Source organism: Camelus ferus, chromosome 13, assembly GCF_009834535.1.
Source record: "Camelus ferus isolate YT-003-E chromosome 13, BCGSAC_Cfer_1.0, whole genome shotgun sequence".
NCBI lineage: Eukaryota > Metazoa > Chordata > Mammalia > Artiodactyla > Camelidae > Camelus > Camelus ferus.
Window position 1 is genome coordinate 30,548,693 of NC_045708.1, and position 21,512 is coordinate 30,570,204.

Here is a 21,512-nt window from a genome sequence, read left to right on the forward strand (position 1 = left end):
TCTGTGTGGGCTGAGGAGCTGGTGATAGGGAATCTGGATTGATTTAAATAGAATGAAAAATGTGTTAAATTGATTTTCATTTTGGATTACTCAAAGTGGCCAATTTGGACATTGTAGAAATCCCAGTAAGATGAGACCAATGATAGGCAGTAGTAGGAAAGGGTCAAATTTGAGATGTTGACAGGTGTAGATGACGAGGTGCATGTGGGGATAATGAAGAGGGGAGAATCTGGTGTGATCCCAGTGTGGTGGTGCGGATGGTGCCACTTGCTGGAATAGAGAGGTCTCTTCGGCCTTACATAAGCAGAGGTGTCGGGGGCACCAATAGGAGTATGTGGGAAGCAGATTTGGAGCTAAGGAGTAAGGTATAGGCCGAAGTTGAATGTTTGACAATCATTAGGTGACTATCAAAAGCTGTGGTCATGGAGGAAATCACTCAGGGAGTATCTGTGGAGGCCCAGAATTTTGGAACAAGGCCAAGGACATCAAAGTGATGGCCAGAAAGGTGGGAAATCCAGGAAGGGGGACATCACAATCCTGGAGAACAAAGGATAATGGTTCAGTTGGCATCACAGCCAAGAGGTCAAAGAAAGAGAAGATGGAGACTGGAAAGTGTCCACTGGGCTTAGCAACAAGGAGACTAAGGGTGGGAACAGTGCTTTGCATGTGTGGGTCCCAGACTGCAGCAGCTTGAGGGGTGATAGGCTGCTACTCCACTGCCTTTCCTATCTCAGCAACAGCCAGTCCATCCTTAGAGGTCACAGCCGAAGCCCCCAGTCATTCCTAACTTCCCAGTTTTTAATAAAACAGTCCACGTCCAAATCCTGCAGATACTATTGATTCTGCCTTTTATATATCCAGAGTGACCACTTCTCACCACCTCCATCCACACTGGTCCAGGCCTCCATCTCACCTGCTAGGTGAGCTCTCTGCTTCCTTCTTTCTCATGCTCTACCCTTCTCCAATTCTCAACATAGCAGACAAGGTCTCTGTCCCCTTAAAAGCTGTCAGACTTTGGGTCACTTCTCTGCTCAAACCCCTCTAGAGGCTTCCAGTCTTGCTTTAGAAGAGAAGCCAGCATCCTACGGGAGACTTTGCAAGGTGCCCCCACCTGTCCAACTCTCACTTTGTGCTGCTCTCCCCCTGGTTTACTCCACTTCAACCTCACAGGCCTCCTTTTCCTTCAGTACCAGTACATTCCCACCTCAAGACCTTTATAATTTTCCTCTACAGGAAGAATGCTTCCCCAGGTTACTAAATGGCTTCTCCCTCAGTTCTTTCAGAAGGGAAGGACTAAGAAGACCTGACCACTCTTTAAAATTACAGCCCCTCCCATGCCCAGATCTTGAGACCATCCCCTTGATCCTCCTTCCCTGCTTGACTTTTCTCCATAGTGTGTCGTCTGCTAATCAATATTCTGTATTTTGTATTTGCTAGAAGGCGATCTCCTTAAGGGCAGAGATTTTTGGCTGTTTATTGTTGCTATTTTCCAGGACCTACAGCCAAGGAGTACAGAATAAAAGCTTATTAAGTATGTTGAAGTTGGGAAGAAGTGAGATGAAGGAAGTGAGGGTTGCTGCTGGAAGGGCAGATATACTAGTTACATTAGACCATGTAATTTTTGTTTTAGCCAAATAGGATGCTCTTGAGGGTGAAAGAGGTGGTTGTTGATTACACTGTGATGAAAGGACTTCCCTGAGCAACATGGGGATTGTGGTCACTCCAGAGATAGGTAAATTTGAGGGGAGGGTTTTTTTAAAGAGAAACCAACCAATAACAGCTTTATGATTATGGTGCAACCAAATGCCTCATTTCAACCTGTGCATAAAATTCAGTTATCATAGATCATTTTGAGACACCAGGGTAGAAAGTGGTTTCGAGTCAGAAAACTTGAGTTCCAGTCCTGCCAATGAAACTTCACCACCTCCCAGAGCCTGAATGTGGAGCTACCACATAAAAGTCAGTACTGAACATTGAAGTATTTCTCAAAGTAAGATCTATGGGCCATGCACAAGAAAAATCAACAGATTCCTGGATCCCAACATCAAACTGCTTAATCCAAATGCAAAGAAGGAGCCTCATAGTCAGCAATTTAAATCTTTAATGTAGAGACAAAAAGAGTACCTACTTCCTAAGTTTCTTGTTAGGTCATTTTGTTAGTGCTTAGTAAATGTTGGCTGTTATTACTACTGGAATATTGTAAGGATTAACTGAGGTAATAGCTCTGAAAATTGTAAACTGAAAATACGTTGGCCTATGAGGGTGTGACTTACAAGTCTTTAAAGGAAACAAAATTGACCCAAGATGCTTTGTTCTGAAATCTACTACCAAGTTTGCCTTGAGACTGTTCTTCCCAAGTTCTTACAAGTGACTGTTCTTCCCAAGTTCTTACAAGCGAATGAGTGACCTCAGCAAAGATTATAAGCAGTCCTCTTCCTGGAAGACATGGAACTCCTCTGCCAGCCACCTTTGGCTCAAGGACTCCCCTGATGGCCTTGCCAAACCCAGTAGACCGCGTGGCAGTCTGATTCTTCTCCCCAGTACTCCTTCAGTAAGGCACTATCTGATGGCTCCCCCAGCTCCTTACCCATTTTCTTTAAAAAGTGTTTCCCTGTTAAAATCCTTGCATGTTTAATCCTATTTGGGGGACTACTGCTTGGAGGACCCAGACTATCATAAACTTCATAAAAAGGAAGGAGTGAGAAAGGATTCTGGGAAGATGGCTGAGTGTGAAACACCAGGAATCTGTCCCCCAACCTTGACAAGTACACTGGTAGAATTAGTCTGATGTAACTATTTTGGAATTCTGGGGTCATGAAAGCTTGCAACATCCAGGGAAGGCTTAGATGGTAAATTGAGGTTAATTTTGGAAATTTCAGCTTAGTTCTGCAGCAGCTACCCATCCCCCACCCAGACCAGCCCCATGACAGGCAGTTGTGCACGTGTTCCTGGAGTACTGTGCATGTAGATTGCAGCATCCATGGTGACCCTGTCCCCCAAATATTGGGGTTCTGTGTTCTAATTGTAATCAGTCCGCCACCCCGATCAAGGGAGGTGCAAGCACAGAGGCAGTGGCCATTGTTGCACCGACCCCCGTTGTTGCAAGCCCTTCCCCTCCAACCGAAGTGACTTCCAGGCAGGTGCCCCCACCCCTTTTCCTTTAATTTAGTCTTTTTCCCCTTTTGAGAGCCAGACATTAAAGGCTAGGACAATCAAAAGCAACCACGTAAGTGGGGGAAATTAGAAAGTCACCGCACATGCCCAGGGAAAGGTACAGGCTTGGAAAAGATTTGGAAATACAACAAATATCCACCTCAGGTGATCCATGGCACAGAGAGGGCCTAGAGCAAAAGGAACAAAAAAAAGTACAGCTAAACCCTGGAAAAGAGAATCTGATCTCCAGGGTTACCACAGTATTACATCCAAATACCCAATTTTTAACAACATATAAGGCATACAAAGAAAAAGGAAAATACGGCCCAATCAAAGGAAAGAAGTTAAACCAGCTGAAACTCTCCCTGAGAAAGACCTGGCAAACAGATTTACTAGACAATGATTTTAGAACAAGTGAAGATGCTCATAGAACTAAGGGATGATATGGAGAATGTAAAAAAAAAAACGATGTATAAACAAAATGGAAGTATCAATAAAAAAAATAGAAAATCTAAAATAAAAAATTCTACAGCTGAAAATTACAATAGCTAAAATGTAAAATAAAATAGGGGGATTCAAAGGCAGATCTGAGCAGATGGAAGAAAAAATCAGTGAACTTGAAGATAGGGAAATTGAAATTACTGAGTCGGAGGAACAGAAAAAAATTTTTGAAGAAACGTTCAGCGCCTAGGGGGCTTTACATTTTGGGAGTTCCAGAAGAAGAGAGAAAGGGGCAAAGAAATTTTGAAGAAATGATGGCTGAAAATGTCTAAAATTTGATGAAAGATATGAATATAACCATACATGAAGCTCAACAAACTCCAGGTGGCATTAACTACAAAAAGACACATGAAGACATAATTAAACTGTCAGAAGACAAGGACAAAGAATCTTGAAATCAGTAAGAAAGAAGCAATTCATCACATACAAGGGATTCTCAATAAGATTATCAGCAGATTTCTCATCAGAAACTTTGGAGGTCAGAAGGCAGTGGCTGACATATTTAAAGTCAAAAAAAAAAAAGTCAACCAAGAGTCCTATATCCAGTATATCACAAAAAGACATTCTATACAATCCCCTTTATATGAGGTACTTAGGTTAGGCAAAATCAGAGACAGAAAATAGAATGATGGTATTAGGGAGTTAGTGTTAATGAGTACAGAGTTTCAGTTTTGCAAGGTGGAAAGAATTCTGGAGATGGGTGGTAATGGTGTTTACATGGCAATATGAATGTACTTAATAGCACCGGACTGTACATTTTTAAATGGTTAAGATGGTATATTTTATGTTATATGTACTGTACTGCAATAAAAAATTGAAAAATTATGGTAAAGATGCTGAGAAAAGATATAGGGAAAAGAAGGCTTAAAACAGAAAACTGATTTTAGAATCTTGCAGTGACTGTCAGATTTTGCAGAAAGAGAAGTTAAAGCCATGGATCATCTGAGGTGGAAATGTGTCTTATTTCCGAATCTTTTCCGAGCCTGTACCTTTCCCTGGGCATGTGCGGTGACTTTCTAATTTCCCCCACTTACGTGGTTGCTTTTGATTGTCCTAGCCTTTAATGTCTGGCTCTCAAAAGGGGAAAAAGACTAAATTAAAGGATAAGGGGTGGGAGCACCTGCCTGGAAGTCACTTCAGTTGGAGGGGAAGGGGTTGCAACAACGGGGGTTGGTGCAACAATGGCCACTGCCTCTGTGCTTGCTTAAAGATGAGAATCTTTAGTGGAAACAACCAATTTTTAATGGCTTTGTCATATGTATATCATCTTTCCTATTTTTGTAAAAATATCATAAAGTGAGATTCATGTGCTCACTGTACAATTTTTGGAGTTCATATTTAAATTTAAAAATTAAAATTTAAAAAATAGGTGATATAATTTTAAACCAACTCTGGTATTTTAATATTTAACAATTCTTCTGTTTATTTGGGTTGTCATGAACAATCACTTTCACAGAAGAGGAAATAATATAAATGTTCTACTTGGGGAATAATTTTTAAATGTATTTTAAAATTGTATATGGCATTTTGAAAAGATAACTAAACTGCAAATTCTGGTAATGTTGGACCTCTGAAGACTGCTATGAACAGTAGGCAAAATATTCTTTAAAATTTTTCTAAAAGCAACAAAATAACTGAGAGATTCCCAGGCTAGGTCCAGGTAAGGATAGCAATGTAGAAAAGTAAGTCTGATGCTCAGGGCTACTTTTCCCCGGGATACGTTTGAAAAATCTAGAAGAGAGCTGGGAGGGTATAGCTCAGTGGTAGAGTGTGTGCTTAGCATGCATGAGGTCCTGAGTTCAATACCCAGTACCTCTATCAAAAAAAAAAAAAAAACTAAACAAATAAACTTAATTACCTACCCCCCTGCAAAAAAAAAAAAAAGAAAAGAAACAAAAAAGAAAATCTAGAAGAGACAACTGAGGGGCTGGGCAGTGATTGGGAAGTGTATGTGTTTGCTGATCTGGAAGAAGCAGTTGTACTGCGCTAGAGGGAAAAAGTTAGAGTCCAGGCCCACCAAGTGTGGGAAGCCTTGTGTACTACCCCATACTTGGAGCTGAGGACTTTGAATGGTTGTATCATGGTAATAAATTACACCAACCCTCACATAGTCTGCAACCTGATTTTGAGTCATGTCAGGACCCAGAAACCTCAAGGCCTGAACTTGGTTAAAGGCGATCCTGATTCCTCTCCCCTCACCCCAGGCAGCAAACAAAAGCAAAGAAAGTATTATTTGTGAAAAATAATTTGATCCTAGGCTTTGAATTATTTCTACAAATATTTTCCAAGTGTCGAAAATTAAGCATATATTCAAAGATAACTAGGTCTACCAGGAGACAAGTCACCATGAACAAGGACCAGCAGAAACAGCAGACAATAGAAAAAGACCCAAAGGAAGTCCGAATACCAAAAACTATCAGATACAGAATGTAAAGCAACTATGTTTACTATGCTCATTAGATAAAAGGAGAAGCTTGAAAATTTTAGAAGATATTATAGGCTGAATTGTGACCCTCTCCAACCCAAATTCATGTATTTAAATCCTCACCACCAATACCTCTGAATATGACTGTATTTGGACATAGTCTTTAAAGAGGTAAGTAAGGTTTAGTGAGATCACTGAGGTGAGGCTTAATCCAATATACCTGGTGTCCTTGTAAGACAAGAAGATTAGGACAGGGACACACACAGGAAGGACCATATGAAGGCACCAGAAGACCAGGCTTCTACAATCTAAAGAGAGAGGTGTCAGAAAGAAACCAACCCTGCCAACACCTAGATCTTGGACTTTTAACCTCCAGGAACGTGGGGAAATTTCTGTTGTTTAAGCCACGCAGTGTATAATACTTTGTTATTGCAGCCCTAGCAAACTAATAAAGAAGAGAACCAGGAACTATATAGATCAACATAGCAGAGTTTCAAAAATTAACCATGTGGAAATTTGAGAACATAAAAATACAATACACCAAAGAAATCAATGGACAGGTTTAGAAGCTGATTAAACCCAGTTGAAAATAAAATGAGTTAACTGACAGGTTTTTTGTTGTTGTTCTTTTTTCTTTTTCTTTTTCTTTTTCTTTTTCTTTTTTTTTTTTTTTTTTGTCTTTTTTCTTTTTTTTTTTTCAGGGGGAGGTAATTAGGTTTATTTTTAATGGAAATACTGCGGATTGAACCCAGGACCTCATGCATGCTATGCTATGCATGTGCTCTACCACTGAGCTATATCCTACCCCCTGAGAGATAGTTGAAGGAAACCATTTGTAAAGAAGTACACAGAATGAAAATGTAGAAAATAAAGGACAAAAACTAAGAGATAGAGAATATAGTAAGAAAATCAACCAGCCTATAGTTAGAGCCACAGAAGGAAGGAAAAAGGAGAAAATTGAAGAGAGAATGGCTGAGATTTAATCAGAAATGACTAAAGACTGAGGTAGGGAGAGGGGGAAACACCAAAAGAAAGAATCAAGAATCCCAGAAAGGTTAAATGGAAAGAAATCCACATCTAAACACATCAATAATGGTACCACAATTTAAAAAAAAAAAAGGCAAAAAGATATATTGCAAGAAACCTTAAAAAAAAAGATTACTTTCAGAGGATTGACATTTAAGCTGATATTTGATTTCATAACAGAAACAATGGGTACCAGAAAATAGTGGAATATCTTCAGTGATAGGAAAGAAAATAATTGCCAGCTTCAGATTCTATACACAGTAGAATATGAAGTTAAAAAAGGCATTTTGGGATAAAAGTGGAGAGCACTCACAAGCAGCAGACCCGCACTAACAAGTAGAAGATAATGACCCCATTTGGAATATTAGGAGATACAAAAGGAATGAAAAGCAAAGAAAGAAGTCCCAAACAAAGGTTGCCTGTCTCTGAGATGCGGTAGAAGCAAAAGCTACCTGACCCTAGGGAAAAGTAAGAAACTCGTTACTAGGATCCTGAACTGATATAAAACGGAAGTCTGCTGCCTGATGGGAGGGCAGGAAACTCCCTCCTACCCAGGACCCACTACCATTACAGATACTCTGTGGGGAGGAGAGAGCCCTACCCCTGAGGCTCAGGTGCACAGGGCCTGTCTCCGACTAAGGCTGGAGCAGAGCTAAGAAAACTCCCTGCCACCAGTATGAACCTTGGGTCATAAAGCAATCAATGGGAGGCTGCTGCTGGGAAAGAGGCAAGAGCAAGGAGGGGGAGTCCCTGTGGTTCAGGTGTGCAGGGAGTGTTGAATACTGAGGCTCAGGAGCACTGAGAAAAACTCTGGAATCCAGATTTCAAACTAAGCACAAGGTATGAGCAGCCCGTTACCAGAAATGAGGGATTGCTTAGATGTGCTTATCAAATGATGACAGAGCAGAAGAAAATTCATGAATTTGGTGATATGTCAGTAGAAATGATCCAAACCAAAACAGAGAAAAACATGGAAGACATAAAACAGAACAGAAGAGCTGTGACACAATACCAAGCATGTGACTAAAACAGCAGATGAAGACAGGGAAAATGCGGCAGAAGAAATATTTGAAAAAATAATGGCTGAATATTTTCCAAAATCAATGAAAGATCACAAACCACAGATCCCAGAGGCTCAGAAAACCCCAAGCAAAATGAACACAAAGGGAAAAACAGACCTATGCACTGCAGAGTCAAACTCCTGAAAACCCAAAATGGGGGAAATCGGACAAGTTGGCCACTTGTGAGAGAAAAAGGAGCACGAATAAGAACTACAGCAGACTTTCCATTTCAAAACTATGTAAACTAGAAAACACTAAACTATAAATTCTTGAAAAGAGGGAGGAGTCAACCCAGAGTTCCATACCCAGCAAACACATCTTTCAAAAATGAAGGTGAAATAAAGATTTTTATTGTTGTCTTCATTGTAGGTGAGCACAAAGATTTCCTTTCCATCTCCATCATGGGAGGCGTCTATACTTGCCTGAATTTTTAAGTGCCCTCTGAGAAGAGCAGTTTCCCAGTATTTTAACTTTCCCTTAGAATTTTTTTTTAACTTTCTGTCTCAAATTAATTTCAAACTTTCGAGAGAAATTGCAAGAATAGTTTGAAGAATCCCTGCATGCCCTTTACTTAGATTGCCCAATTAATATTATCTTGCACCTATTTGCCTTGTAACTCTTTCTTCAGGTGTATTTATGCATATTTTTCCTGACACCTCATTATCCTTCTAGTACTTCAGTGTTTAATTTCCTAAAATCCAAGGATACTGTCCTACAAAAATACCTGTCTACGGGAAACTAACTTTGATATAGTACCATCATCTCAACTACAGACACCATTCAAATGTCATTGGTTATCCCAAGATGTCTTTTATAGGTCCAGATCCAGTCCACCCTCACTACTGCATGTAGTGGTAATCTCTCGCCAATCTCCTCAGTCTGGAACAGCTCCTCAGTCTTTCCTGTCTTTTATAACTTAGACGGTTTTCAAGGGTACTGGCAGTTATTTTGTTGAATAACCTCAATTTGCATTTGTCTGTCATATCGTAAGTGGATTCAGTTTATTCACCTTTAGCAGGAATACCATATAAATGATGCTGTTTTCTTCTCAGTGCGTTGTATCAAGGGGACACAATTCTGCCTTGTCCCACTTCTGGTGGTGTTAACTCTTACCAACTTGATTAAGATACGTCTACTATGTTTCATCACAGCAAAGTTAAATATTTTGAACTTACTAGTTAATAAGTTACTCATATCAGTTGGCATTTTACTGTTAAGTAGAGCTTTTTCTTTTCCCCCACTTTTCATTTAATTATTCATGTTAATATGGGCTGGTGGATTCTTATTTTTATTCACTGAGTTTAAAATCCATTACTGTCATTATTTATTTTGATGCTCAAATTGTTCCAGATAAAGCCAGAGGGAACCCCTTTAATCTGGCTTCTGTATCCTTTAGACGTGTCTCTGTCATTCCTTGAGCACTTTTTTACCTTCTGCAACAAGATACTCCAAGCTTATTTTGTACTTTCCTTATCCCAGCCCTCAAAACAGCCATTTCTTCACGGAGCTCTGGTACCTTTTAGTGGAGAATGGTATTCAGAAATCAAGATATGCTTTTTGACCTTTCTAGGGGATAAAGCACACAGATACATGTCCAGTCTGCCCTCAGTGCCTGTGAGGGATTGGTTCCAGAAGTCCCCCACCACAACTATACCAAAGTCCCCGGATGCTCAAGTCCCTTATATAAAATAGCGTGGCAATTCATTCGACCCTCCATACTGCCAGTCCCACATCCACAGGTACAGAAGGCTGACTGTGTAGGTGTATCACACACATGAACACACACAAAACTGTGTTTTACTTATCTACATATGAATAAAAGCCATGTGTTCATCCAGATGCCTGCAGTTCCAGTCCAACACCACAAGACGTATTCTACTCTCTTCATTTCCATCTCTGTAAACTGATTCTCTGACAATGGAAAGCCTGGCTCCCATTATCTTCTGTACACTATTTGTTCAACCCCCTTCTGTGTAACCAGCTCAGACTCTGCCAGCCCAGGACACCTCAGCTTGGTGGTGACCACGTGGGCTACCACGCAGAGAGGGAGCGGGAGGGCTTCAGGTTTTGACTTGGTGATTCCGCAGCATCATGTCAAGCCATTGATGCTTCGAAGAATATTTTACACTTTCCTCAACATTTTTAGTGGTTTTCAACAGGATTGTTGTCCAGAATAAAATGGCCTGCACTATTTGCATACACTGAACTAATTATTTTTATGTCTCTGTGAGGAGAAAAGGTCAGAAGCACTGCTTTGGGTGTTGTCTGTTCTTCATTTCCAGTTTTGCTTGGATCAGGTCTAGTTATGGTTCCCCGTAGTCTTGCCAACTCTAGATGAAATCTTACATCGAACCACTTTTCATTATATCCAGTATTCAAATGATGAGAGAGAAACAGCAGTTCAGCTGCAGTTCTCATCCAGAGGAGAAGCAACACACAGCTCTCACTGGCCTAGAGCAGCAACTCCCAAACTGCAGTCTGTACGTAGATCCCCAGGAGATGGCCTTAACATGGTGGATTGGTTTCACCTAGTCTGGGGTGTGGCCTGAGACTCTGTATTTCCTTTTCGTTGTTGTGGGGAGGTAATTAGGCTTATTTATTTATTTATTCTTAGAGGAGGTGTTGGGGATTGAACCCAGGACCTCATGCCTGCTAAGCATGCGCTCTACCACTTGAGCTATACCCTCCCCACTGAGAATCTGTATTTCTAACAAGTTTCTGGGTGGTGCGATGCTTGTGGTTGGAGGATTGTGCTTTGAGTAACAAGAATCTCTGGAGTATTCATCTCCCTCATTCCAGTGGTCAGCAGGGAGTATATTAAACAATACAATCAGCAAAACTTAGAGGTATTTATAACCTTCTCATTTTTTTTCATTTGCAACCATACACACAGAAGAGCTGAGTGAACCCCTAAGGACCACTGGCATTTACTAATCTTATAATTTCCCCAGCTCCTGACCTTTCTGTTCCCAGAGCATTTTAAAGCAACTCTAGCCATGGTATCATTTCAGCGTGCACCTCTAGCAGATAATTGTTAAAAATATAATGACCACAGTGTTGTTATCACACAGAATTAATACGTATAACACAAAATTAACCATAATTTGGCAACATCACCTAATTCCTCCTTCCTATGCACATTCTCGGGTGCAGGCAATGGGTGGTCAGCTACTCCAGCGCCCCGACTCGCTCCCCTTAGCTGAACACCTTCTGTTGCCACGCTACGCGCTACTGGGGCGAACGTTCTTTGGGGCTGAGGGCTGAGCGCTCAGGTATATTCCTCCCCAAACCGTATTTTCATTCACTCCTGGAGGAACTCTGCTAACAAACAATGGCACCAGCTTTCAGATCATTCTCTTTGACCCATCTTCCTGGGTCTCCTCTCAATCTGCCAGCCTTGAGGCTGGGACGGCAAACAGGAGGCCTGGCTAGTTACTGCAGGTTGGCAGCGGCAGGTGGCCAGGATGTAGACATTTGAAAGAGGAGAGGCCTGGGGGATCAGGCTTCCCAAACTGTTCTAGCTTCTGCTTCCTCTAACTTTTCCCAGATGTCTTCCCAGTGCCAGGACCTCCTGCGTTGTAATCAGTGTGTTGACGGGGTTGTGAGTGGATCCGTCTCTCCGCCTCTCCAGTCTCCGGCTATAGGCACAAGGGCTCCCCTTCAAGAAGGACCACACGGAAGCCTGTTCCTGCCCTGCCATCGGGCCACCTGCCGGCCTACAGTTCGTCTCTCCCGCAGCCTATTCCTGAAGCAGCCAGCACCTTCAATCCCCACATATTCCTACCAACTCCCAAGCCTCTGGCAGTCCCTGAACCTCAAGAGACAACACATGGTTTCCTGGCCAACTGCTTCCCCACCAGACAGCAAGGGTGTCCAAATCCCCCACCTAGACACGGAGGGCGGGCCTCTGGGCCCCCCATCCCACCCGGCTCAGTGGCATCTGTCACGGGAGCTCTCACTGCGACACGCACTTTCTAGGGTCAAAATCTGGTGTTAGTCAGGGCCCTTCTGCCTGTGTGGGCCAAAATCAGACTCAAAATTGCTTCAGTGAAAAGGGATTTATTTATTTATTGGGAAGGTGTGGAAATCTTAACGAACAGCCTGGTCTCAGAAAAGACAGAGGGAGACAGGGCTTCCTCTCATCTTTCCTACCTCTTCTCGTCTATGAGACTCCAGAGGGGCAAGAAATGTGGCCCTCACAGCCCTGAGCTTCAGGCCTCACAGCAGTGGCCTCAGTGCTGACAACGCGTGGCACTCCCTCGGGAGCTGAGCTGCCTGGTTCTCAGATTCCCAGGTCCACCCCAGGCCCATGAAGCCCGGACACCCGGGAGGTCGAGCTGGGCCTCAGCTCTCCAGGTGACTCAAATGTGTACCAGGGCCAAGAACTGCTGCATTATAGCATCAGGCACCCAGACAGGCTCTTTGGTGGTTCTCGTTCATTGTTTGAGGGGCAGGGCCCTGGTGAGCCCGGTCAGGCTCAGGCCCACCCCCTAGCTCCTGACGCGCCCCATGTACCTGCCACCGTTGCTGGGCCAGGGCAGCCGTGGATGATCCCACAGCAGCTCTGCTGCCTGCTCCTCCCTTCCCACCCCTACCTGCTCCTGGGGAAGCGTGTGTGACAGGCATCTTATCTGATGGGAGAAGGCTGAGCTGTGTCCTCGGGCTTTGGTGGTTTGGTGGGACAGGTGGTGGAGGCAGCCAGAACAGAGCTGGCTGAGGGGGACGGGGAAAGGCAAGGGACAGCTGGAGTCAGCTCTTTTCAGCCAAGGGGAGAGAGGGCACTGTGGCCAGAGAGAGTCTCAGGTCCAGGGAGGACGTTTGGGGTGGGAGAGGCCTGAGCACGAGGGCAGGGGCTGATCTGGGGTAATTTTCCCTACATTCCTCTCAGTTCTATTCTAAGGCAGTGATATCTGTCCTTTAAGACCAAGAGCCTCTGCGTGAGGTTGGAGCTCCAGCCACTGTCTCAGGTAGCTTCAGGCCACCCCATCCCTCTGTCGGTTCCCAGGCTGGGATGCAGCAGGACCTCAGTAGAATAGAGAGGAAGAAGAGCGGGTGTGGGGAAAGTGGCAGCACTGTGGTGGGGAGCAGAGCTGGGGGCTTCTGATATGCCTGCAAGGCCCTAACATCCTTCCCTCTGGCCCTCCTCCCCGCAGCGAGCTCCTCTAGTGTCCCCTCACCGGGCTCTGAGCCCCAGCACCCAGAGGGAGGGCCTCCCAGGGACTGTCCCCTCCCTCAGCCAGGCTCCAGGGGCAGCCAGAGTAGCAGGGGTGGGACTGTATCTTTCCTTAGACCAGGGGACCCCTGACCCTAATGCAGGGCCAGGCCTTGGCAGGAGGGGGTGTTTCCAATCAAGGGGTCCTGGTGCAAACCCAAGGACAGTTAGGGAGGTTCCTGGGTAGGGGCAGGAGCCCTGACCTGCTGGGATGTGCTATGTAACCCACTCTGGATCTCTGTCTCCTGTCTCCCCATCTTTGTGCCCAAGGACCCCAGGGACCAGCTCTGACCTCTCTGAGCTAAGCCCCACCCTTGCCATACCAGGGACAGATCAAATGATACCACACTTGGGGCTGAATGCTCAAATCTCTTTCCAAAAAATACCAAACACACAGTCAAAGTGTGGCAGGGGGACAGAGCCAGGCTGGAGACATGGACATTACACACCCAGGGGGCCCTTGGTGGAGGCGGACAATTTAACAACTGGTCTGAAAGTCAAAAGAGAGGAGAGCTGGTTAGTAGGGTGAGCAACAGGCAGTGGAGGGAAGGGCAAGGGCTGTGGGGTTCAGGCCCAGACCCAGGGACTGGCCAGTATGGCTCACAGCAGCCCTGCTGCGACCCTTTTCGGAGTCAGGGATGACATGGTCTGGCTTGGCCATTTATGTGGGTGTCCATGCAGCGCTCAGCCTACGGAAGAGCCTGAGACCTGAACTCAGCCAGCCGGGCTGTGTCTCTTGGTCTGTCTGAGCCTGTTTGTGTGTGACCTGGGGACATTCGTCATGCTGGCACTGCCTCCTCCACGGGTTGCTCTGAGGAGCCCGTGGGCCTGGGGAGGTGATGGGCTCCAGCTACCCAGGTCGTCTTTATTGCTGTGTCCTTGGGGCCCGGCACAGAGTGGACACTCACGTTGCCCTTCAGTGAGTAACTGAGTGGCCAGTGAAAGGGACAGCAGCCAGCTAGTGTCCAGAACCCCGCTGGTGCCCATGACGGGGTGCAGAGAGGTCCACGCCTGGACCTGGACCTGGCAATGTGAGTGTGCCTGAGGGCTGGGGCCTGCCTTTCACAAACTCTGAGTGTCTGGGTCTGTCTCAGAGTGCAAAGTGGGCGCCTATACTGGGGACAAGCTGCTCAGAGCCCTAACCGAGCTGGGGGGACACCCTGTGCACTCTTGGCCCCGCCCGGGTTGCTGCAGGGGCCGATGGAAGCTGGGCGGGCTCAGACGTACTCTCGGGCGGCGGCCGACGGTCCAGGCCGGTAGGGCTGCGGGCTGCTGTTGGATCTCTCCGGCTCCGGGCATGTGCAGCAGAGGAAGGAGCCGCCCAGCATGGCCAGGCCGGCGGCAGCCCAGCCCACGAACAGCGCCGGGCCAAACTCGAACCTGCCAAGGGTGGAGGACCCCATAAGGTGCGGCTGCGCCCAGGGCCTCGCCTCCATCCTCCCCCGGGGCTTCCAGCCTCGGGCTCTCCCAGTAATTTGGGATGAATGCTCATCCTTCCTCCCACCCCTGCCGCAGCACATCAACACCGCCCAGGGTGACCCAGGACCAGGGTGGCTCTGCTCCACACAGCCTCGGGCCTCTGCTCCTCTGGCCAGTGGAGGGGGTGTTGGGGGACAGCCAGGTCCCGTCGGGGAGGGGAGGAGCGGGGAAGTCCTGCCTCCTCTCTCAGTCACCGTCTGGCCCACAGAACTCCCTGCGGGGCTCACACTGCCCCTGGGGGAGACCGCTCTGCCTGACACTCCAGCTTCTCCACCCACAGGCCCTGCGGAAGGCCAGCCCCGTCCCACGGCAGTGCCTGGGTCTCCCCACCTCGGTGCCTTTGCACCAGGCGCCACCTGCTGGAGCGTCCAGCCTTCTGCGCCTCTCCCTTCAGATGCCACCTACTCCTGCTTCCCTGACCCCTCTGTTCTCACCACCTTGTGCTGACTCTTACTTGGTGGCAGTTCAGTCCCTGCAGAGCACCTCGAGGGTGGGCAACATCAGATTCATCTGTGTTCCCAGGGCCTAGCACAGGGCCTGCAACCCAGGTGGCCTTGGGGTGTGATGAAGGGACAGGGGCTAGTGCCAGTCTGGCATCTCTCAGCTGAGCTGCCTCTTACTTGGCAGGTCTTCATGGCTAGAGCTGGTAGCCCAGGGAATGAGCCTCAGGCCTGAGGTCTCCTTTTCCTCCCCTCTCCACACTGCTGCCTCCTCCAGGGAGCCCTCCCAACTGCAACAAACCAGGCATCTCTTTTCTCATCTTCATTCCACCCCAGGGCCCAAGGGATGTTGGGATGTCTGGTATTGAGACTGTCCCATTTCCTGCTCCTGGCCAAGATGAGCGGTAAGGGAGGAACCAGGCCCTTCATAGTGCCCCCTATTTAGCCCCCACCCCCTCTGCCTTACAAGTCCTGACCATTCTAGTTCCAAAATATCTCTGAGCCTACTCTCCACTGCTAGCCTCTGGCCCCAAGATCTCTGCTCCAGACCTTTGCAATTGCATCTTAATGGCCTTGCCCCTTCTCTACCACTCTGCACACCACAGCCAGAGAGATTGTCCTGCCTTCCACCCTCGGATGGGGCACAAAACCTTCCCCTTTGCAAAGCCTTCAGCCATCTGCCCTTAGGAATTCTCTAGCCTCATCTCTCTGGCTCAAAGTCATAGCGCGTCCTGCAGGAATAACAACTCAGGCGTACTGAACGTTCTCCAGGGCCCAGGAGCTGTGCTAAGTCCCTTACCTGTATCGCACAGAACCCTCACAACCATGCTGAGCTGTGTCCTCGGTCCTAGCTGCAGTTTACGGGGAAGGAAACCAGGCACAGAAAGATTAAGGAATACAGCCAGCCCATGCAGAGCTGGGATTTAAATTCAGAGCCAAGGCATTTAGCTCCTGGGGTGGCCTCCATAGGCCTCCTGCTCCTTTGGAGGGCCCAGCCCCACCCTGCCTGCTCCCCACTCCAGACAGCTTCTCAGTGACAACACTTGGGGCTCCTCCAATTTCCCCCTCCAAGTGCCCTGCTGGACAAAGGCCAGTGGCCCCAGAGGAGGTGGAACTGGAGGCCCAGCCTGTCCCCTGGCCCAAACCATGCCCTGGCACTCACCTGGCATTGACAGGTGTGCTTGGGTTGAAGAACTCCTGGGTCACCAGGGTGGCATACCATGAGACAGCCGTCAATGTGCAGAGGCCTAAGGACAGGGGAGGGGGTCTCAGCTCTGCTCTGGCCCCCAAGATGGGACTACCTGCCATGGTCCAGATGGTGGAGAAGGAGCCAGAACACTCACCTGCCAGGAGGAAGAGGGCGCCCCCAGCTATGGCAATGCGGCCCTTGGTGATGGGGTTGCTGTCTCCAACCCGGGTGCACTTCATGCCAACGACACTGAGGACCATGCCCACGAAGCCCAGGAGCACGGCCACCACCATCAGGGCTCGAGCTGACTGGATGTGACCTGGGTGGGGTGGGAGGGACTGAGCCAGTGGTGGGAGAGGGGGGTGGGTGGGAGGAGCCCCAGATGGAGGGGCTGGAGCTGGAGTTGAAGCATCTCCTGGGCTGCCACCTGCCCGGCGTGAGGTAGCCACTGGCTAGGTGTGAGGGGCTAGTGACGGCAGGGTGTGAAGACAGGATGTGAAGCTGAGCCTCACCGTTCAACCCCACTGTTCACTCCCCCCTTGCAAGTTCTTCTGGGTAGTGTGTGGTGACAGGGTGGGATGAGTTCTCTCATCTGCCACTCTCTGGCCAGGGGACTCCCTTTGGGGCCTGGCCCATCCCTCCCAAGCAGCAGGGGCAGCTTTTCCTGAGGCTTTTCAGATTCAGCAGAAGGAGGAGCTGTGGGTGTCTGAGGCCTTGCTCAACCCAGGCTGGCCCTTGGGCAGGGATGCTTCCCTCGTTGGCCATTCTGCCTCAGGTCACCTTCCCTTCTGCCCTTTGAGTCACCTGGGGTTGCTGTACGCCTGCTGCCGGGCTCAGTCCTGGGCCTGGGGTCACCGCAGAAGATCTGGATCCCTGAGGGAGGCCAGATGACCTGCCTGGTCTGGAGTGGCAGGGGCCATGTGACAGCAGCCCGGCTTAGGCTTGTGGAGACCAGGGCAGAGGTGGGGTGGGCCAGCCCCAGGCCAGGGGAAGAGCTGCAGTGGTGCCTGTTTACCAGTCAGGCTCAACTCCACATCCCAGGAGGAGGAGAGCTACCTGTGTGTGCACATGCATGTACGTGTGTGTGCTCTCACACGTGTGCGGAGGTGCACCTGAGTGCCCGCATGCTTGTCTATGTGGCAAGGAGGTGTGTACACACAGTGTGTCTGCACAGAGTGTGGGGAGAAGTAGAGAGAAGGGGCTTGACTGAGCCCCATCTGAACCTTCCAGAGTCCTCTGAAAGTCAGAGAGCTCCCCTCTCCAGATGAGGACAGCAGAACACAGAGAAGGGTGGTGACTCCTTCAAGGTTACAGTGGCAGAGCTGGGATCTGGACCCACGGCTGCCAGAACCTGAAGCCCCTGTCCCCAGCGGGGCACCAGGCTGGCCTGGCTCTTCCTGAGTGCCTGCGGGCAGGGGCTGGAGAGTGGAGCCCAGTGCAGATGGCCGACTGTGGGAAAGCTTGCCCCCACCCCTACATCCCACCTGCCCAGCCCAGCGGGCACGAGGCCTACCTTCCAGGGCGAGCAGCGAGTCGTAGAGCTTGCACTGCACCTGGCCGGTGCTCTGGGAGGCGCAGGACATCCAGAGCCCTTCATAGAGGCCCACGGCGGTGATGATGGCGTCACCTGCGTAGGAGGACTGCTTCCACTGTGGGAGGGCTGTGCTGGCGATGATGCCCACCCAGCCACCCAGGGCCAGGAAGTAGCCCAGGAGCTGGAGGCCTGAGTTGGCCATGGCCCAGGGGAGGGGGCTGGGGATTCCAGGGCTCAGGGCTGGACCAGGGTCCCTCAGGGGACCGAGGTCACGACCAGGCGAAAAGAGCTACTGGACTGAGGTGCAGCAAGTGGTCAGAGGTTGAGGCGAGGTGGCAGTCCTGCAGTGGCAGCAGCAAAGGCAGCCGCCCCAGGCTCTAGAATGCAGGGGGAGGCCCAGGGGATGGAAAGGCCAGGGGCCCGCCCACAGTGGCCGCCTAAGCCAGGGCAAGTCCCCAGCAAAGCTCCTGCCCAGCCCCCTGGGGCTGGGGGTGGGGGTGAGGCGTGGCCGAGATGGGTGCCCCTCCCCAGGGATAGAGAAGGGAGGGGCTGGGAGGAGTGACCCCATTGGCCCTCAGGGCCTTTCTGCTGGGGAACCCCCTTTAGGAACCTGATACAAGTGCCCTAAAATTCTCCTAATTCCCACCCCAAGCACCAGCCCTGAGATGATGAACTTTGCTTTTGCACAACTGAGCTGGCCCATGGGGTTTTCTGTCCTCTGACTGTAGGATGGAAAGAAAATGGAACTCCAATTTGCAAAAGGTAAGACTAGAATTAGACATCAGGGGGAACTTTTTGGGGAGGGCTCTGAGGTCAGCTGGGCTGGGGAGAGGGTGTTGGGGAGAGGGGGTCCTGGGTACCTAAGGGTCATGTGTATTGAAAACAGGGGAGGGCCAGACCCACTGTGGGGTCTGTTTGAGATCTGAGGAGGACAGAAGAGGGACCTCATGAAAGCTGGTACAGAGCTGGCTGCCAGCCAGCAAGGAGCCTGGCAGGGAGGTGGGAGATAGCACCAACCTTCTGGAATTAGCCTGAAAGAAGGCAGACTGTTCAGCCTCGTTAATCCCCTTGCTGGCTGGCTTAGCCGCTCCTGCTGGGGCCGGAGGCTCGGGGCCCTGGCTCCCGGCTCTGGAACAGCCTTGTGGGGAGCAGCAGCCTCTGCACATTCCTGGGGTTCAGGCTGCCCCCTCCTAGCGCCCCACCTCCCCCTCCTCTCTCCCGTCCCAGCCTGGCCCTCTGGAGCAGGGGAATGTTTAACTCTCCTCGACCTCATTAGCAATCCCCTCACGTTCAGTTCAGCGTGGGTGCAGGGGAATGTCACAACCCCGCTCCTGCTCCCGCTCCTGCCAGCCCCCCGGCCGCCCCCTCCAACCCTGGCGGCCCACCAGCTTCTCCCTGACGGACTGCGCAGGGACAAGGCAGGTCCCGCTGATGACCCTGGCCTGCTCGCCCCTGCCACCGCCCGGACCCCCTCCGGCAGGACAGCCCCCCTGCTCCCGCGCATTCTTCACGTGGCTATGCAAATGAGAGGGTGCCAGGCGCTGCAGACAATGCTGCCCTGTGTGCCCGCCCAGGCGTGGGCCCTGCCATGGCCCGTGGCCTGGGGCTGCGAGCTAGGGGAGAGGCCTGCCTCGAGGGGGCAGTGGGCACTGCTGGGTCTGTGGTTCCCCACATCGGCTCCCTCTCCCCAGGCCCTCAGTGCTGGGGAGGCCAGAGCCACGTGGACCTGTGCACACACACACCTGTGTCTCCCAAAGCCAGCGGGACCTAGAGCCTTTGCACAGAAGTCGGTCTTGAATTCCAATTCCTCCCCCACGGACAGGGAGGGACTGTTTGATGTGGGGGAGCAGAGGACATTGCCGGATCCCAGAGTGGAGACTCACTGGGAGCTCCCTTTCTAATCCTTAAGGTAACCCTTCACAGATAAGGAGCGAGACTGAGAAGTGACTTACCCCAAGCTGGGAGGTGCGGGGGCCTGCCCACTCCCCACCTTTCTCAGGAACTCTGGGGGGCTGAGACTGAGCTGGCTGTGGTGCCTGTGTCCTCACCTCTCCTGGGGCTGCCACGGAGTGGGGGGAGCTGCCCTGTGCCTGGCGGGGAGCAGAGTGCCTGCAGGTGGCAGCCACCTAGCACAGGTTATTCCCCAAAGGCCAGGTCTGTCCTTTCCCAGTGGGGTCTTGACCTCTTCTCCCAGGCTTTCTTCCATAGGACTCTCTCTGTAAGGAGGATTCAGGGCTCACTCTGGTCCTCAGGAATACCTGGGTCAGGTCTCTGAGCCTCAGGACCTTCAAGGCCACGTAGAAATGGAGTGTCAGAACCACACGGGCTCTCGAGACCATGGACTGCCACTCCCTCCGTTGACAAAGGGAGCTGAGAGCCAAAGAGAGGAAGAGAGCTGCTTAGGGTCACACAGCTGCCCCCGGGGCCTGCATGCCCCTCCTCGCGGGTACCCCCAGAGCCCACCCCCACACTGGGGACCCAGAGCCACGTTATGATCCAGGACGATGCTCACATCTCCCTCAGAAGCTCCTCTGTGTATCCCTTCTCTTTGTTATTTGAGGGCTTGAGTCTGTTCTACCCAAACATCCTCTCCTACTGTGATCCACCCCCCACCTCAGTATTCCAAAGCCCTTGGAAATTCAGATCCAGCTCCTGGAGTGGAGCTCCTGAACCTGGTGTAGCTTCTCCTCCTAGGGCTCCTACTGCCCCAGTGGCCCCTGCAGTCCAGCAACTCCCAGGCATGCGGGGAGAGCGGGAGGGCTCAGGGACCCGCCACAGCCTCTGTTAAGAGCTAACTAGAAACCGCCCTGGTGTGTCACACTTCACTGTTTAAAAAGTGCTTTCACTCACATTACAAGAAGCTTAGGGTACTGAAAAGCTGTGCGATGTTAGGCAAGTCCCTTAGCCTCTCTGGCCCTGATTCCCCAACTGGAAAATAGGGGTAACACCCCTCATCTGTTGGGATCGTGAGGGAGTTTACAAGGCTCAAATGATGGGTGAGAAGTGTTTGTGGAAAACCTAATACACTGGAAGAAATGAGGCTAATGAGAGCTCTGTTCCAAAAAGGCTCCCTCCTGAGCGGGTCTCCCCCTTGTGTCTTCTTACCCTGAGTGTGGCAACTGCCCCTTAGTAGATATGTGCTGACCATGGACTGATTGCTGTGAGGATGACACGTTTCTGCCTCCCTCCCAGTGAGACACTGGAGTCCTTTCCCTGGTCCTTTCCCATGGCCGGTCAGGAGGGTCTGATTCACTTGGTTACTATCCGGCACATTCTTGGCAGCCACCACCTGAAACACTGGAGGCTCAGGAGGTGGTGCTGGTCAGACTCCCCCCAGCTCCTGGTCTGACTGCTGTGGAACCCCAGGCTTGGAATGGAGAGGACTTGCCTTGGGCGGCACAGCCAGAAAGAGCGCAGCCAGCAGCGTGGACACACTACCGTCCCGCCCATGCCCTGATCTGGGATCCATAATGCTCTTTGCGTATTTCCTTT

At 49.8% G+C, this 21,512-nt stretch overlaps 1 protein-coding gene across 2 annotated transcripts; it reads right to left on the reverse strand.

The window, feature by feature from the left end:
* Positions 1-13,734: 13,734 nt before the first annotated feature.
* On the reverse strand, positions 13,735-19,308 carry CLDN19 (claudin 19). Of its 2 annotated transcripts, XM_032493995.1 has the most exons (6): positions 19,038-19,308; positions 18,000-18,113; positions 16,641-16,805; positions 16,460-16,544; positions 14,606-14,758; positions 13,735-13,868 (listed from the first exon to the last, which is right to left on the reverse strand). In XM_032493995.1, the coding sequence occupies exons 1-6, from the start codon at positions 19,291-19,293 to the stop codon at positions 13,820-13,822; spliced, it is 822 nt and encodes a 273-aa protein (XP_032349886.1). In that variant the 5' UTR covers positions 19,294-19,308; the 3' UTR covers positions 13,735-13,819. The 2 variants fall into 2 exon arrangements, with proteins under 2 accessions (XP_032349886.1, XP_006173142.1); XM_006173080.3 differs by lacking the exon at positions 19,038-19,308 and having other exon boundaries at positions 18,000-18,492.
* Positions 19,309-21,512: the final 2,204 nt, after the last annotated feature.

Excerpts from the sequence above, each read along its gene's own strand:
- CLDN19 (XM_032493995.1), bottom strand. The coding sequence starts at position 19,293 with ATGAGGTCGAGGAGAGTTAAACATTCCCCTGCTCCAGAGGGCCAGGCT. Across the intron at positions 18,114-19,037 it reads TTTCAGGCTAATTCCAGAAG|GTGACGCCATCATCACCGCC; the intron begins GTTGGTGCTATC and ends CCTCCTACGCAG. Across the intron at positions 16,806-17,999 it reads CTCGCTGCTCGCCCTGGAAG|GTCACATCCAGTCAGCTCGA; the intron begins GTAGGCCTCGTG and ends CACCCCACCCAG.